A 15,123-nucleotide genomic window follows, 5' to 3' on the forward strand; every position below is an offset into this window, starting at 1 on the left:
GTTCACGTCTATATGCTTTTTGAAAAAATTCTTTAAACGCAACCAATCAAGGAACCACATTTTATGGAAGCGGGAGAGAGCTTGACAAAAATCAAACAGTTCGTGGTAACGAACTGTAAGTAAGGAGTGACCCGGCTCAATAGTAACCGAAACTCTAAAAAATGGAATTTTGATACCAGTAGATACATCAAAAGAATAGGATTTTTATGCTGATTTCAAATATATAAGTTTCATCAAGTGTCGTCTTACCCATCAAAAGTTACAAGCCTGAAAAAAATTGCATCATTTTCGAATAAAGGGGGAAATGTCCCTTAAAAGTCATAGAATCTTAATGAAAATCATACCGTCAGATTCAGTGTATCAGAAAACCCTACTGTAGAGGTTTCAAGCTTATATCTGCATAATTGTGGAATTTTGTATTTTTTGCCAGAAGAAAACTCACAGGTGCGTGCTTATTTGTTTTTGTTTTTTTTCCCAGTGGTTATCGGATCGATCCAGTGGTCCTAGAAAATCACGAGAGGGCTAATTCGAACGGTAATTATAAATTAAAAGTTCTAGTGCCCTTTTTAAGTGACAAAAAAAACTGGAGAGCAACTAGGTCCCCTCCCACGCTCATTTTTTCCCCAAAGTCACTCGATCAATATTTTGATAGCCATTTTGTTCAGCATAGTCGAATATCTGATAAATATGTCTTTGAGGATAACAATCCGCCCAGTCCCCGGGGGAAGGGTTGCAAGTTATGAACTTTGCCCATTGTTTACATATTGTATTGGTTATTGGGAAGTATACAGATGTTTTCAGGAGGTATTTTTATGGTGGGGGAGGGGTCGGAGGAGGGGGTTACGCAAGAGGATCTTTCAATGGAGGATGTTTTCATGGGGGAAAGGACATTTCTATGAAGGGGCACCGGATTTCCCAGCATTATTTAAAAAAAACAATCAGAAATTAAATTAAAAAAAACAAGTTTTTCAGCTGAAAGTAAGGAGCAACATTGAAATTTAAAACGAACAGAAACTATTACGTATATGAGGGGGTTCACCCCCTATTCAATACCCCGCTCTTTACGCTAGAGTTTTTTTTTTAGTACTTTCAAAAGAGCTATCTATTCTAATTAAACGATATTTGGCATTCAGCGGTCATTCTTCAAGAATTGAAACAAAATTCGAACTTTAGCATAAAGAGCGAGGTATTGACTAGGGTGTGAACCCCCTTCATATACGTAATAATTTCTGTTCGTTAAAGTTTTTATGTTGCTCCTTATTTTCAGCTGAAAAAAAACTTGTTTTTTTTATATTGAATTTTAAACAGAAGGTAACGTTCACGTCTATATTTTTTGAATAGATTTTAAAACTCAACCAATCAAGGAACGCCATTTTACGGAAGCGGGAAAGAGCTTGACAAAAATTGTAAAAAGAAAGGAATATTCACGTCTACATGCTTTTTTAATAAATTCTTGAAACTTAACCAATCAAGGAGCCTCATTTTACGGAAGCGGGAGAGAGCTTGACAAAAATTGACCATATTTTACGGTAGCGGGGGAGAGCTTGATATAAATTGTAAAAAGAAAGTAACATTCACGCCTCTATAATTTTTGAATAAATTCTTAAAACTCAACTAATCAAGGAATCTCATTTTACGGAAGCGGGAGAGAGCTTGACAAAAATTGTAAAAAGAAAGTAACGTTCACGTCTATATGCTTTTTGAATAAGTTCTTGAAACTCACAAATCAAGGAACCTCATTTTACGGAAGCGGGGGAGAGCTTCAAAAAAATTGGTAAAAAGGAAAAAAGAAAGTAACGTTCACGTCATTATTTTTGAATAAATTCTTAAACTCAACCAATCAAGGAACCACAATTTACGGACGCGGGGAAGAGCTTGACCAAAAACTGTAAAAAAAAAAACAACCTATTGTGTTGGTTTCCTTTCAATTAGAAATTCAAGACCAGAAACTATCTTTAAAACAGGAACAACCGAAGCTGTAGGAATCACCGAAGGAGCAGACGAAGTTTTTTTTTTATCTTCCACTTCCACCACCATTTGGTTATTTTTCATACGAATTTACAGAAAAAATTTTCAAACAACGTTCCTTGTTTTCCCAAACCAAGACATGATAATAGAAAACCCAGAAACAGAAAATTTTTAACGTTCCACCTTCACCATCATTTGGTTATTTTTAATATGGATGAACCAAAAAATCTTTCAAATAACACTCCTTGTGCTCTCAAACAGATAAGACATCATAAAAGAAAACCCAGAAATAATATTTCAACAGAAAATTTACACCCCAGAAATGACATTTCAACATGAAAGTGTTTACAGCAAGAATTCCCTCAAAAATCAATATTATTTCTTGCAAACCAATAAATTGAAGAAAAAATTGATTCCTGAACACAATATATGAGGAAAACTCGTTGGAAAAGAGGAGGGTTGGTTTCTATAGTTGTGTGATAAAATAAACAAAAATATCTTCGAGTTTTTTTTAATGAGTTCCACACGTTTTTTTTAATCGCAGACGGTGTGCATCATTATTGCATCAAAACTCAGATTACAATTTAAAGTTTCACCTTCTTGAAGAAACTTAATTTCAATTGTCACATTTTGATCTTCAACTCTCCAAAGAAGTATCACTGTACTACCATATATAGCTATTCCAGAACTCGGTGATACGAGACAATACCCTTTAATAGACCTTCCTTTTCTTGTCTTTTTGTAGTTTTGACTAATTTGAGTCAAGTATATCCATTCCGATAGAGACTTATGCAGAAGTATCATTTTAGAAGCAAAGTAAAAATACAAACTTACAATTTACGGATTTGATGTGACCCTGGATTTCGGCCTGAGTGAGCATGCTGTCATAAATATCAGGTGCATAGCTGTCTGATAAGCTACGATTGAGGTTTCCTTCTTCCTTCAACTCTAAGGCATGTTGCAATGTGGTGACATAATTTGCTATCAAGGATGGTCTTACGTCGAGTAAATGCGCCGACGGGTTTTGAAATACAGCCAAGATTTCTGACTCTGATTTTTCCTGAAACAGACAGACATAAAAGTTCTATCTACAAAAACGGCAAAATACTGGAGAACAACCTTTAACATCATGTTTGTAGATCAAAAAGCCAAATAGTCAAATCTTTTCTTAAAAAACTGGGAGAGAAGGGAGAGAATTCTAAACAAAAATCGTATTTTCATTTGTTTATAAAACAAAGGGTTCCGGTGATTCTCCCCCGAGAATATTCTCCCCGTAGGATATTTCCCCCCGTAGGAGATCACCCCTTCGCTGAAAATTCTCCCATCCCCCTCTCAGAAATAATCGCCACCGGAGACTACCCTTGCCTCAGACTTATTTGCATCGGATGTCACCTATGGCTCAAAAATTATTGCAAAATTCATCTCTTTCTCGGCGGCCTAAAATATAAGAGCAGTATGAGTTTAGTATCTGAACTAAAAGGAGCTAACTTATGAACCTAATCGGATTATCCTTTATACTGTACTGTTTTAGATTGCGCAATTAACTTGCGGATTCAATTGTGAGGGATTGTTCACTTCATAAAAAGTGAGTTAGTATTTATCATAGTGAATAATTTAGTTCCATAACTGAATATTTACTGTTGGTCAAGTAACCTTGAATTAAGACTGATCAACAGTTCGTGAATCTGTAGTGTCTCGTCAGAATAAATGTCGGAAAAAAGCAGCCCCTAAGGCTACCACCCGAGAAGGATAGTCCCACTGAAACCCTTGGCCAGTCGCCCTTCCAACCTACTTCTAAAACTCTTTCTAGAACACCCCCCCCCCCAACTACGCGGTCCAAAACAGTTAGCCACTTGTCAGGAATTCAGGCATTAGCCACAACTAACTCTAATGAAAGAGGTGAGACGCCTGGCAAAAAGAGGAAAAAGGATGAAACTCGTTCGCCAGTGATAGTGCAACCCCTCCCTTCAAGTGTCCCAGAAACTAGTAGTACAGATTACCCCAATTATTATATTTTCTCAATCAAGAAAATCAATGGCCAACCCTTTTCAAAAGATCGAATAATGCAAATTAGGAAAGCTGTTTTCTGATCGCCAAGGTAAATTTTGAACTTGTTTTCAAGCAGGACGAGTCTATTGATATTTACTTTACGTTTTCTCAGGCGGAAGACCATGTCCTGTCAAAATCCAAAGAAATAATTCTTGATGGCTCGAAAATTTTAGCCACAAAAAAAGAAGTGGAAAAGTTACACAAATATGTGCTTTATGGTGTTGATACAAGTAAGTAAGTAAGTAAGTTTATTTGTAACCCACAATACAAAATAAATTAGGGGTAAAAAAAGAAAAAACAAAATAATATTATCAACAAGGATATGATAAGGAAAACACAACATAAATAACATGAAGTATTCATAAAATCACTAGTCTGGAAAAAAATAAGTGAGGGGGTCACTGGCATATATCTTCCTTGGAGTATTGGTCCTCAGGTCCTTAGTGATGTTGTCAAGCAGTACTAGAGGGTCGATAAGTCCAAAATGATAAATAATCTTGTGATTTCTGTACCACCTTGGAAAATATAGCAGGAATTTACAATATTTAAAATAGCCTCTCCTTAGCTGAAGACGATCTTTTTTGCGCATTAGAGGCTGAAAAACGGAAAGAAAAAGAATTACAGGAGAACAAAAATTATGGTAAAGTTTACATAAGCCTCGGCGGCTGTAACTCCCTCTATTAGGCGAGATTTTACCATATGAGAATCGAATACACTGCAGAGCACTAGCAACCAGACCCGAGCATGTAGTCGAAAGTGTATCAGAAAAAGTAATCCCAAGCCATTTCAACTTTGGGACACACTTGAGTAGCATTGTACTCACATGTAAAGAAGGAGCAGGGTTAGAAATATTAAAACACAGAAACTCGCATTTTGAAGTATTTACAGAAAGCCCAATCGTACTCAAAGCATTAGTCGGAATATTTAGGCTCTATATGAGGCATGACCCAGCATGACTAACTATTAGTACACCATTAGTATAGGCAGTATGACTAACAAAAGCATTTTCTACAAATACTGCAAGAGATTGCATTCGTAAACAGTCCAAAAGCACAGCTATGAAAATATATGGAGATTGTACAACGTCTGATCGGGTTCCCTTCTTTACTGGGACGGATACAGATATATTTTACATCTATTTTAACCGACCTGGCGAACCGAAATATCAGTGTTGTAGAGCTTTTACTTCGCATGAATTAACTTATAGTTTAAGTAAGTAGTAGCGTTCCTGCAAGTATATAACGCGGTGAAAAGTATTCAAAACATCAACTTAGCAAAAATAAACTGGGCTATTATACATTTTGCTGAGACTAGCAACTGACCAAGTATGTGATGGACTTGACAGCAACGAAACCCAACTCTGAACCCAACTTGGTAATCAGAAAAATCACATTTGGTGAAAATTTCAGGCAATACGACATACTCGAACAGCTTGCTCATGAAACAGGACACTGTAATTGGTCGATAACTGGAACACTGATCTGCGTCCTTTCCCGTTTTCAAAACTGATGTTACGATTCCCGAAAGAAAACTATCCCGAAAGAACACATCTGGAATAGGAGCTGAATGTGTGTTAACAATAAAGTACTCTAAATGGTGAAGTAACGGTAGCACAGAACAACGTTAGCCAGAGCACTCGAACTTTCGACGCTCTTTATTTCCCAACACACATCGCAATTTGATATTTATAAGAAATGGACTTACCGAAAAGCACTGGGAAGGGCTTGAGCTAATGGAGGGGAAGGCATGGACATGATGAAATGATTAAATTTAGATAAAACACGAGTAAAATGAGCAACAAAATCCCTGATTTTGATAATCGAAACGGTAGCAGGCACACACTTGCTGCCATTAATTACATTGGACCAAGACTTCCGATCCAAGGGGCCATCCAAACCATTCAGGCGGGCTTGACGCAAATAAGATCTAAACTGACGTTTCGAATTTTGCTTAATTTTAAATACTTCACCAGACTTGGGCCGATCACAAGCAATCCAAAGGCGAAGCCGAAACTTCGCGCGTTTAGCTTTTTTCACTTTTGGGCACACATTCCATAACGGTTTTCAGGTGTCAAATCTAACACGTTAAACAGGAACTGAAACTGAAGCAGCTGACTTCAAACAATGCATGATCTGGTAATAGTAACAATTTAAATCAATCTTAGCTGTCTGTGACCTTACAGAGGTTTGTAAAAGGTGAAAAGGCACTTTCAGGCTTGATAATAACGAGCAAAGAACATACAAATAAACTTCAGAATTTACTCATTTCTAATTTGGCTTATCAAACCATTTATTATGGAAGAAAAACGGTTAAAAGCCAGTAGAGCAGGGGACTCAATTTCATACGTTAAAGGCAAGTGGTCATCGTCAATTTTATCATCTAAAAAAATCACAAGAGGAATAAAAATAGATCCCCTTGAAGCTAAAATATGGTTAAGGTTTGATTTAGAACTGCTTCGGAAATGAGTATTGGTAAACTTAATCTTAGTTGACTAACTGATAGCCACTAGTTAAAGCATAAAAAAACAGGTCACTTCTTTCATATTGGGACATTAAGATTGACATTAATATCACCAGCCACAATCCAATTTAATCCCTGATTGGTCACTCTTAGCAACAGTGTCCTGAGTCGCTTACAAGAACCCACGAAGACAGATAGGGAAGAAATGTTCCTGTGATTGCATGGCATATAGACATTGATGAGGACCATATTACCGCATTTTATTGCCAGTAAAGTATGGTCAGAAAAAATAAGCTCAGGTTTCTTAGCGAGGCGAACTAAGGTTGCAGGGCCCCCAGAGGATCAACCGTGCGTTTTTTTTTAGCTTCACCTACAAATCTATGGGGGGTGATGACCGTTTGAGATTGTCTGTATTGGATTTAGTGGGACAATGTTCCTCTACGAAACCTATTTCATAATCGAGAAGCTCTTCAATAAGAAAATCTTTGTATTCGCTTCCGTTAATATTAAATGAAAGAAAGCGAAATCTATTGCCACTAGCAATTATTTTTTATCCAAATTCAGAGCTTTTTTAACACTGGGCATCTGAGACTATAGGAAACATGATTTCCCCCGCAGTTGTCACAATTCGGGCTTTTAATGCAAGGATTATCACGTGTGTTACAATGTCCAGCAGCGCACAGTGAACACTTTTGATTAGTCGATGGGAGTGAGCAATTTCCGACAATGTGGTTCGGTGATTGACAACGGTAGCATCTAGGAGGTAACCTCTGAAAACGTCTAATTTTAAAAAGCTCGCACCCCAAACACAAACCATCGTTTATAGCTATGTTTTAGGCAGTATCGTCTAGAAATTCAAGGCGAAAGGATCCGGAATTTCCAATTTGGGTTGCATCAACAAGGCCGGGAATCATATTAAAAAGCTCCGATTTTTGGACAACAACAGGGATATTACTCAGAATACCAAGCACTTTTTGATTAAGGACATGAGTGGATGCATTTAGCTGACTAATTGCAGCGGCGGCAAGAGATACGGCTGAGGCTTTATCTCGGGTATGGACTACCCACCTTTTCTTGACAGGATAAGATCTCACACTTACGATACCATCATAACCATCCAGGGTATCAAGGATCTTTTTTCGGTCAATAGGATCTTTGAGGTCAATAGGTGAGTTTTTTAGAATATCTGTGTAGGACGTTTTTGAAGAGATAGCGCATTCTTGCACTGACAATAGAGAACGTCCGGTTGTTCGAGGCAGGAGAGTTCTCACAGACACGGATAAAGAGCATAACTCGGCAAATAGAAGTTTAAACAGTAACTCAACGCATAATAAACATCAGCGGGAACAAGTGGTACTTCACTAGGGTGGCGGATAACAAAGAGTGACAGACCAACATCATCAGCATCATACTTAGCAATAGTATCGATAATATCAGAGACACTATTAATAAACGCATTTGTATCCACTCTTTTAGGCTGAATATCCCCAGGATGGCAAAACTGGAAGATTTGCCTCTTTGCTTCAAATACCTAGGTGAGCGTGAAAAATTCTGGTATATGTACCTTCACATTATTTGGTAAAAAGTCTTTTTCGATGCGATTCCAGAAGTAGTTTAGAGCAGGAAAGTAAACAAGCATCACAATATTCCTTGCCATCCGAATTAAGCTCTAGATAATTGCTAAATACAGGAACCTATAAACAGAGGAAATACAAAGGCCCCCTCAATTGTCCCCCGCAATTTACGGGTAACTTAGTACCGACGGGTACAATACATCGCTTGCGGGAGGTTCCTTCCCCACTTCTGCTAGTTCCCAGTACGCTTCTTAACGATAAGAAATCAAAAATGGCGCTATAAGAATTGATACTATAGATGTCGCGCCAATCAACTCGAGAAAAAAGATGGCGCTGGTGAAAATACCCAATGAAAAGGGCTTATTCTAATAATTGGAGGCCTTCTCAGGCCTTCTCATAAATCCTTCAACTGCAATAAGGCTAAGTTTAAACAAAGAAGGAGTCCTTCACCCAAGCCGTTCAATCCTCATTTCCTGCAGAGTTGAGCTAAACAGAGAAATATTCTTGTACGGTATGTCCCTTTTTTATAAGATTTATAAGCCTAAGCCCCTACAATGCTCTACTTGTCGGGCTCACGGCCACAGCAAAAAAAAAAACAAAAAACACTGCAAACAGTCCCATCCGTCTTGCCTTAAGTGTGGGAAAACAGGCCACGCAATTAGTGAATGCCCTGAGTGAATACCCTTTCTGCAGAAATTGTAACCGTAAGGGACACACAGCCCTCCAAAAACAATCTTGCCCGGCTCACCAAAAGCAAGTCATAATCGTTAGAACATTGGATAAAATGATTCCTACCCTACCCAGTTGTAGCTGCAAGAATCTCTCGGCAACCCACACCCCATCGACCCAGTAGATGCCAAGCAACAGTTGTTGTAGTAGATGCAAATACAGTATCATTTCCCAAAGAGGCAAACAATGTTCATACTCAAGGTATTAGGTAGTACCCATGTCCCTTACCTAGGTTTACTTCAACATCCTGTCCCCAAAAAGATTCATCTGAAAGTAGCCAAGAATGACAAAGGCTTGCAACTTATCTCACAGTCAGTTACTTAATTGAGGTTAGTAATGAACCTGAGGACACCAAAAATATTCTCAAGCAGAAAGCTATCACTAAACTCATGGGTGATGACATCTGGCAAACAGCTATAGCTCAACTATCTTCCATCAAAAAGGACATAAATTCCACATCGAAGCTAGTTAAGCCTATTGATTCAACTGCAAATCAAATCGGCGCCATTGCCCTAGTCAAAGGCAAGAAATTTAAGAAAAAAACGGCAAACTTTCTATTCCAGTCCAAAATTACCACCAATGATAATTCGTCGGCTGAAGAAGAATCTCAATATTCAAATCAAGCAAATGTTGAAACTTTGACCACAATGGATATTTAAATGTATACTATGCAGGATTTTACGTTTCTCACGAAAGTATCACTGTGCAATAATGTTGTTTTTAACTATTACGATGACCAAAATAATTTGCCCAACAACCCCTTAGCTAGCCCTGATAGCCCCTTAAGCCATGTGAATATCTCGACACTTTTGATTTTGTAGAAAATGTAAAACCTAAGCTAATGGAAGAGACCAAACTTCATATAATTTGCTTTAACATCAGAAGCATAAGAGATAAGTGGACTAATTTTATAGATTTAATTTTAATTAACGGTTACTGCCCTTTCGACGTAATTGGAATAACGGAGACGTGGCTTTCAGAAATTGATGATACTAATGAATTTTCCCTCCCTGGCTTTCAAGCCATTAATATTGAAAGAAAATTAACCAAGTCCTCTGGTGGTATTTCTCTTTGCGTCCGGTCAAGTCTAAAATTCACCAGGCTAATAAACTGTGAATCCTCATTCTCGCAACCTATGAATAATAGATGCATTTATTCAGTAATTGTAGACATAAGTGTTGACGACAATTCTTTTATTTTTTCGTTGTTTTATAGACCACCCTCATTTCCTACACCTTTGTTTCGTAATCTGTTTGATGACTATTCTAGTTTTATTAATTTACCACAAAAGAAGACAATAGTTTTTGGGGACTTCAATTGTAATTTACTAAATGTTAGCAATAATAATGATTGTGATACCTTCTTTGAAACATTTACCTCAAGTGGTCTTCTTCCAATAATCCTTTTTCCTACTGGAGTTGATCCTATGAGGTCTACCGCTACTGTAATTGATAACATTTTTGTATCCACTTCCCTGGGAAACCACCTGTCCTCCAAAATAATATTCTCTGACCTGTCGGAACACTTTCCAATTTATCTCTCCCTACCCTCCCTACCAACTACTCAACACCCTAGAACTAATACCCCTACGTCTAATAGAATATATAATACTGGGAATATGAAACGGTTCATGGATCTTTTGAAATCCTTTGACTGGTCCATTGTTTTACATTTTCTGGATGTTAATTCAGCCAAAAATAGTTTTAAACAGGGACTGAGTGATCTTTTCAGTTCAAGCTTTCCAGTCCGTGAATCAAACCTAAAAACTACCCATATACGCCCCTGGATGTCCAATAGCCTGATAATCTCTTCATACCGTAAAAATGACCTATATAAGTTAGCTTGCAAAACCAGTTGCGTTATTGACCTAACTAATTATAAAAGATACAAAAACTTATATACCAAACTCGTCCGTGAAGCAAAAAAAAAAGTTATTGTTATTCAAAAATATCTCACTGCAAAGGGAACTTGCAAAAAATTTGGTTCAAAATAAATGAAATTCTTTCAAAAAAGAGGAATTCAAGATTGACCCAATTTCAGCACCGGATGGTTTTAATAATTATTTCACCAATATTCCAAATGCTAACTCCTGTTCCCCCTCCGAGTCAGTACACCCTAGCAAGAATCCCAGCAAGAATCTCAGATCCATGTTTTTCTCTCCAACTGATAGTAAAGAGGTGCTTCAAGTTATCGAATCTCTCTCTAATTATGCCCTCAGGGCATAATTTAAAACATGAAGAAAGAAAAACGAACAAAAATGGGGTTTTTATAGGCCAAATGAAAGTACTGAAAAAAACACAACAACGCGAATATTTCGAGAGGACAAACGCCTCTCTTCTTCAGCACGAAACGAAATAGTGTATCCAAAAACAAACGCGGAAAGTCAATGTGAAAATGTGAACCAAAAAACCAAAGAAAAAAACCAAAAACTTAAAAGATGAATAAAATTCAATAAAAGCCAAAAATTAAAAGAATTAAAACCAAATACCTAACAACCATAAAAGCGAGTTATTCGCCAATATCCGCGATTTGCACAAAATCCAAAAAATTATGAACTGCCATCGACGGATACTAGCGAACAACTGAGAGAGAAAAGAAAACAATTCATTCACTCAAAAAACAAAACGAACCAGTAATTAAATAAGTTGGAGAACTATGTCATTTGACTTCGGATTTTAATTAATGCATTTCTTGCAGACACCCTTTGAGACCTAAGGGGTTGTTCACGTGTTTGATTATATGACTGGGAAAGTGGTTCAAAGTTTATTTCGGGGATTACTAAAGTATCGGCTTCTCTTTTGAGAAAACCGAAATATGACTCGTTTATTCTTAAATCACCAGAATCCCTGTTCAAAGCTAAACCTAAAAGCTCGTATTTATAAATTTCAACAGCTTCTCTGTAGTGCTGGACAATACCTTCGTCATGCGAAATTAGGCTAGCTTGATTAAACAAAATAGTATGGTCTGGTTTTTCAAAAATGTGCTCTGCAAGGGCAGAGTCAAAATTTTCTGTTTTTTTCGCTTTTTAAATATAATATTAATTAAACTATAGTGCTGAGTTAATCTATCCGTTAGTCGCTGATCAGTTCTTCCGATATACCAAAGACCACACGAACAAGGAATTCTGTAGACACCGGAGTTTTCACCTATCGGGAGTTTTTCTGGGTCTATAATAAGTGTAAATGTTATTTTTTCTTAGATGTTTTGAAATGTGGTCTGAAACCCCTTTAACATATGGGAGACCAAGATAAACTGAATTTTCCCTTTGATTTGTGTTTTCTGTGGAACTATCTGATAATCTTTTAATGCGTTTTGCAATTACAGAATTTATTAAACTAATTGGATACCCATTCCCAAAAAAAATATCTCTAAGGTGGTTGAGCCTGAGGGTTGTGGGGGAGTGTCCTCCTCAAAAACATATTTTCTATCAGGAAATCAACTACGCTGAACAAAATAGCTATCTCAAAATTTTGATTGGATGTGTTTGGGGGAATGATCACTTTCGACTATTAAAAAGGGCGCTAGCCACTCCAATTTCCAATCGAATGAGCCCTTTTCGAAGTTTCTACGACAACTCCTTCAATACGAAGTGCCTGGCTGAAGAAAAAAAAAAAAAAAAAAACATTGTGCCCACATCTTTCTTAACTAAGGTAGCGCAAGCGCGCTGCCTATGATTCCAAGCATATCAAATTCGTTGAGTTTAATGTTACCCTTCAAAAGCGGCGAACCTGAAAAAATTTGCCTGATTTTCAAAAAACGGGAAAACACCCCCGAAAATTCGAGTTATATTAATGAAAATTACACCGTAAAATTCAGCATATCAGAGAACCCCAATTAAAGAGTTTTCAAGATCCTATCTATAAAAATGTGGAACTTTGTATTTTTTTTTTTTTTTCGCAGAAGAACGATCATGGATACTTGTTTTTGTTCATGGATGTTTACTTGTTTTTTTCCCAGCGGGTGATCGAATCGAACCAATGGACCTAGAAGACCGGGAGAGGGTTCACTTGAACGGAAATTAAAAGTTCTAGTGCTGTTTAGGTGACCAAAGTGACATTATATTCAACTTACAGAGTATTTTCGACGTAACACCTTAAACTAAGTATCTTTTTCTCAGATCACACTGCCTTTCTATGACGAACAAATAAACGTTCAAATGGGGATAAATCCATTTATTTAGACAGTGAAAACAGGTACAAAAGTCTTGATATTTCGATCATATATACAGCAATCGTCATCAGTAGAAATACTAAAGTATTTAAATAGAAATTAACATATTTATACGAACAAAATGAAAGTTATTTATTCTGTTTTGCATAAACATGTAAGTTTAAATTTTAAAACTTTAGTATTTCTACTGATGACGGTCGCTGTATCTGTGATCGAAATATCTAGACTTTTGTACCTGTTCTCACTGTCTTAATAAATGGATTTATCCCCATTTGAACGTTTACTTCTTCAACTTATAGAGATATTTAACATCAAATAAATATGTTTCTCAACAAAGAAAAAAAAGTTTAGAGTTAATATCCAAAAAGAACAAACACACTCGACTTATTATCAAACTTATATTAAACTTTGAATTTGCAACAAAAGGAAAGAGAGGGTCAATAGAACAACTCATACGACAATACACTTGCACGTGTAAAGTTTGCACTAGTATCCATGATGAATATATTTCTGTTAAATAATACATACTCGCACTTGTGCATAGAGAGAGGGGTAAAATTTTCATCCCAAGGCTGATTTGAAAAGCTTTTCGCAGATTTTTTTTTTTTTTATTGCAGCCTAAAATTGCATCTTTTTCCGGGGGAAGCAGTGGCTATAAATATCCTTACGCCTTGCCGTAAACAAAGTTTTCTGATATGCTTAACAGAAATCAAATAAAATGCCTTACATCGAACACACTTCGAGCCTTTATATTGCTAAAAAGAGGGGGGTATTAACTTTACTAGGGTTGATCTTAAGAATACCTCCTTTACGTAAAAAACTGAAAAATAGTGAGCTGAATCATAACGACGCAAGAGAAGCTTAAAAAAATGGCAATGTTTCAGCTACCTTGTGCAGTCGACACACACCAGTCTTGGCCACTACTTCAGGCACATCTTAGTAAAGAGTATAGGAAACTAGAATGTTTTTGTAGTTCTGTTGTGTAACGCTGCAGTCATTTTTAATTCAGACAAAACCAATGCTAAAGCACCAAAATTGTCTCTCTTATCAATTTCTAATATGTTTTACTTCTTGAGAGGATCAAGCCCAGCCCCTCATATCATTCAAATAAGGGTATGAAGAAAAAAAAAAACTTACTTCACTATTTAATGCTTCATTTACGGCGAGTATGGCTGCGTGTAGGGTAGCCTCATCTACCGGCAATTCATTTGCAAGCAGACCCCCAATTTTTTGAAACTGCGGAATAGACAGGCCATATTTCTTCAATTCTTCAGACATGGCTGAAATTTCTTCGTCAGTGAATTGAACTTTCCCATATAGGTCTTGAATTTGGGGTGCCTTGCCGATCCTAAAAAAAGGAACGAGAAATAAACTACGGAGTATATTACGTAAATATGAATGATACAATATATTAGACACCCTGTCACAATTTAAAAAAAGATGGATAAAAATAAAATAATATGACACAACAAATATGACGATAAAATACACCTAAATAAATTATCAGACCGTGCATGAATGGTTAATAGTTTCTATTCTTTTCTGATACTTTTCTAAATACACTTCTAATGAAGTAACAAAATCAGGTACTTAGTACCAACTCATTGCATACAAATTGCTTTGTTCTTAATGCCACTTCATGTAGGAGACTTTTTTCTTAAGGTAAATGAAGAATTTTTTTTTTGTAGCTACCCTATCATGAATACTGAGTAGCTTCCAGAACAGCAACACGTCAAACACCAGAACGGCAACACTACAGCAAAAACAATTTGAGCACGCAGTGACCTATTTAAATTCTACTTGGAAAAAACTAATGCCCGTGCCACATTATAGTCACACTTGTCAATAAAATCAAAATTACGCGCGACTACAGTGTCAATTACGTTCGCCGTTCGTAATTTATTGAGTTGAACATAGTTCTAATTTCAAGCATAAATTTCTTGACTGACCAATCAGAGTCAATAATTAAGGCGCACTTTTTAAAACTAGAAAAGGTGGAAATTTAGAACAGCGATTTTTTCTATATGGGAGAGGAATCTGACAAAAGTTAAGAAGACTTAGTATTAGTAGAGAACAGTTGGACACAAAATTGCTGTTGGTGCAAACTCTTTAAACTAATTTCTTGCAATTTAAATTTTTTGCTTTTTAAATACAAGTGTGACGCCAAAATCAA

General features: G+C 36.6%; 1 protein-coding gene across 2 annotated transcripts in view; it reads right to left on the reverse strand.

Moving 5' to 3' along the window:
* LOC148950527 (ras GTPase-activating-like protein IQGAP3) overlaps positions 1 to 15,123 on the reverse strand; it is a 171,841-nt gene that overhangs the window by 66,815 nt on the left and 89,903 nt on the right. For both annotated transcript variants that reach the window (XM_089092454.1, XM_089092455.1), the window contains exons 5-6: positions 14,088 to 14,298; positions 2,803 to 3,028 (exon numbers count right to left, since the gene is read on the reverse strand). In XM_089092454.1, the coding sequence (XP_088948580.1) occupies positions 2,803 to 3,028; positions 14,088 to 14,298 (437 nt within the window). The remainder of the gene's footprint in view (positions 1 to 2,802; positions 3,029 to 14,087; positions 14,299 to 15,123) is intronic.

The sequence above is a fragment of the Artemia sp. Qi Xiang Cuo genome, chromosome 7, assembly GCF_049724085.1.
Source record: "Artemia sp. Qi Xiang Cuo chromosome 7, ASM4972408v1, whole genome shotgun sequence".
In the NCBI taxonomy this organism is placed as follows: Eukaryota; Metazoa; Arthropoda; class Branchiopoda; order Anostraca; family Artemiidae; genus Artemia; species Artemia sp. Qi Xiang Cuo.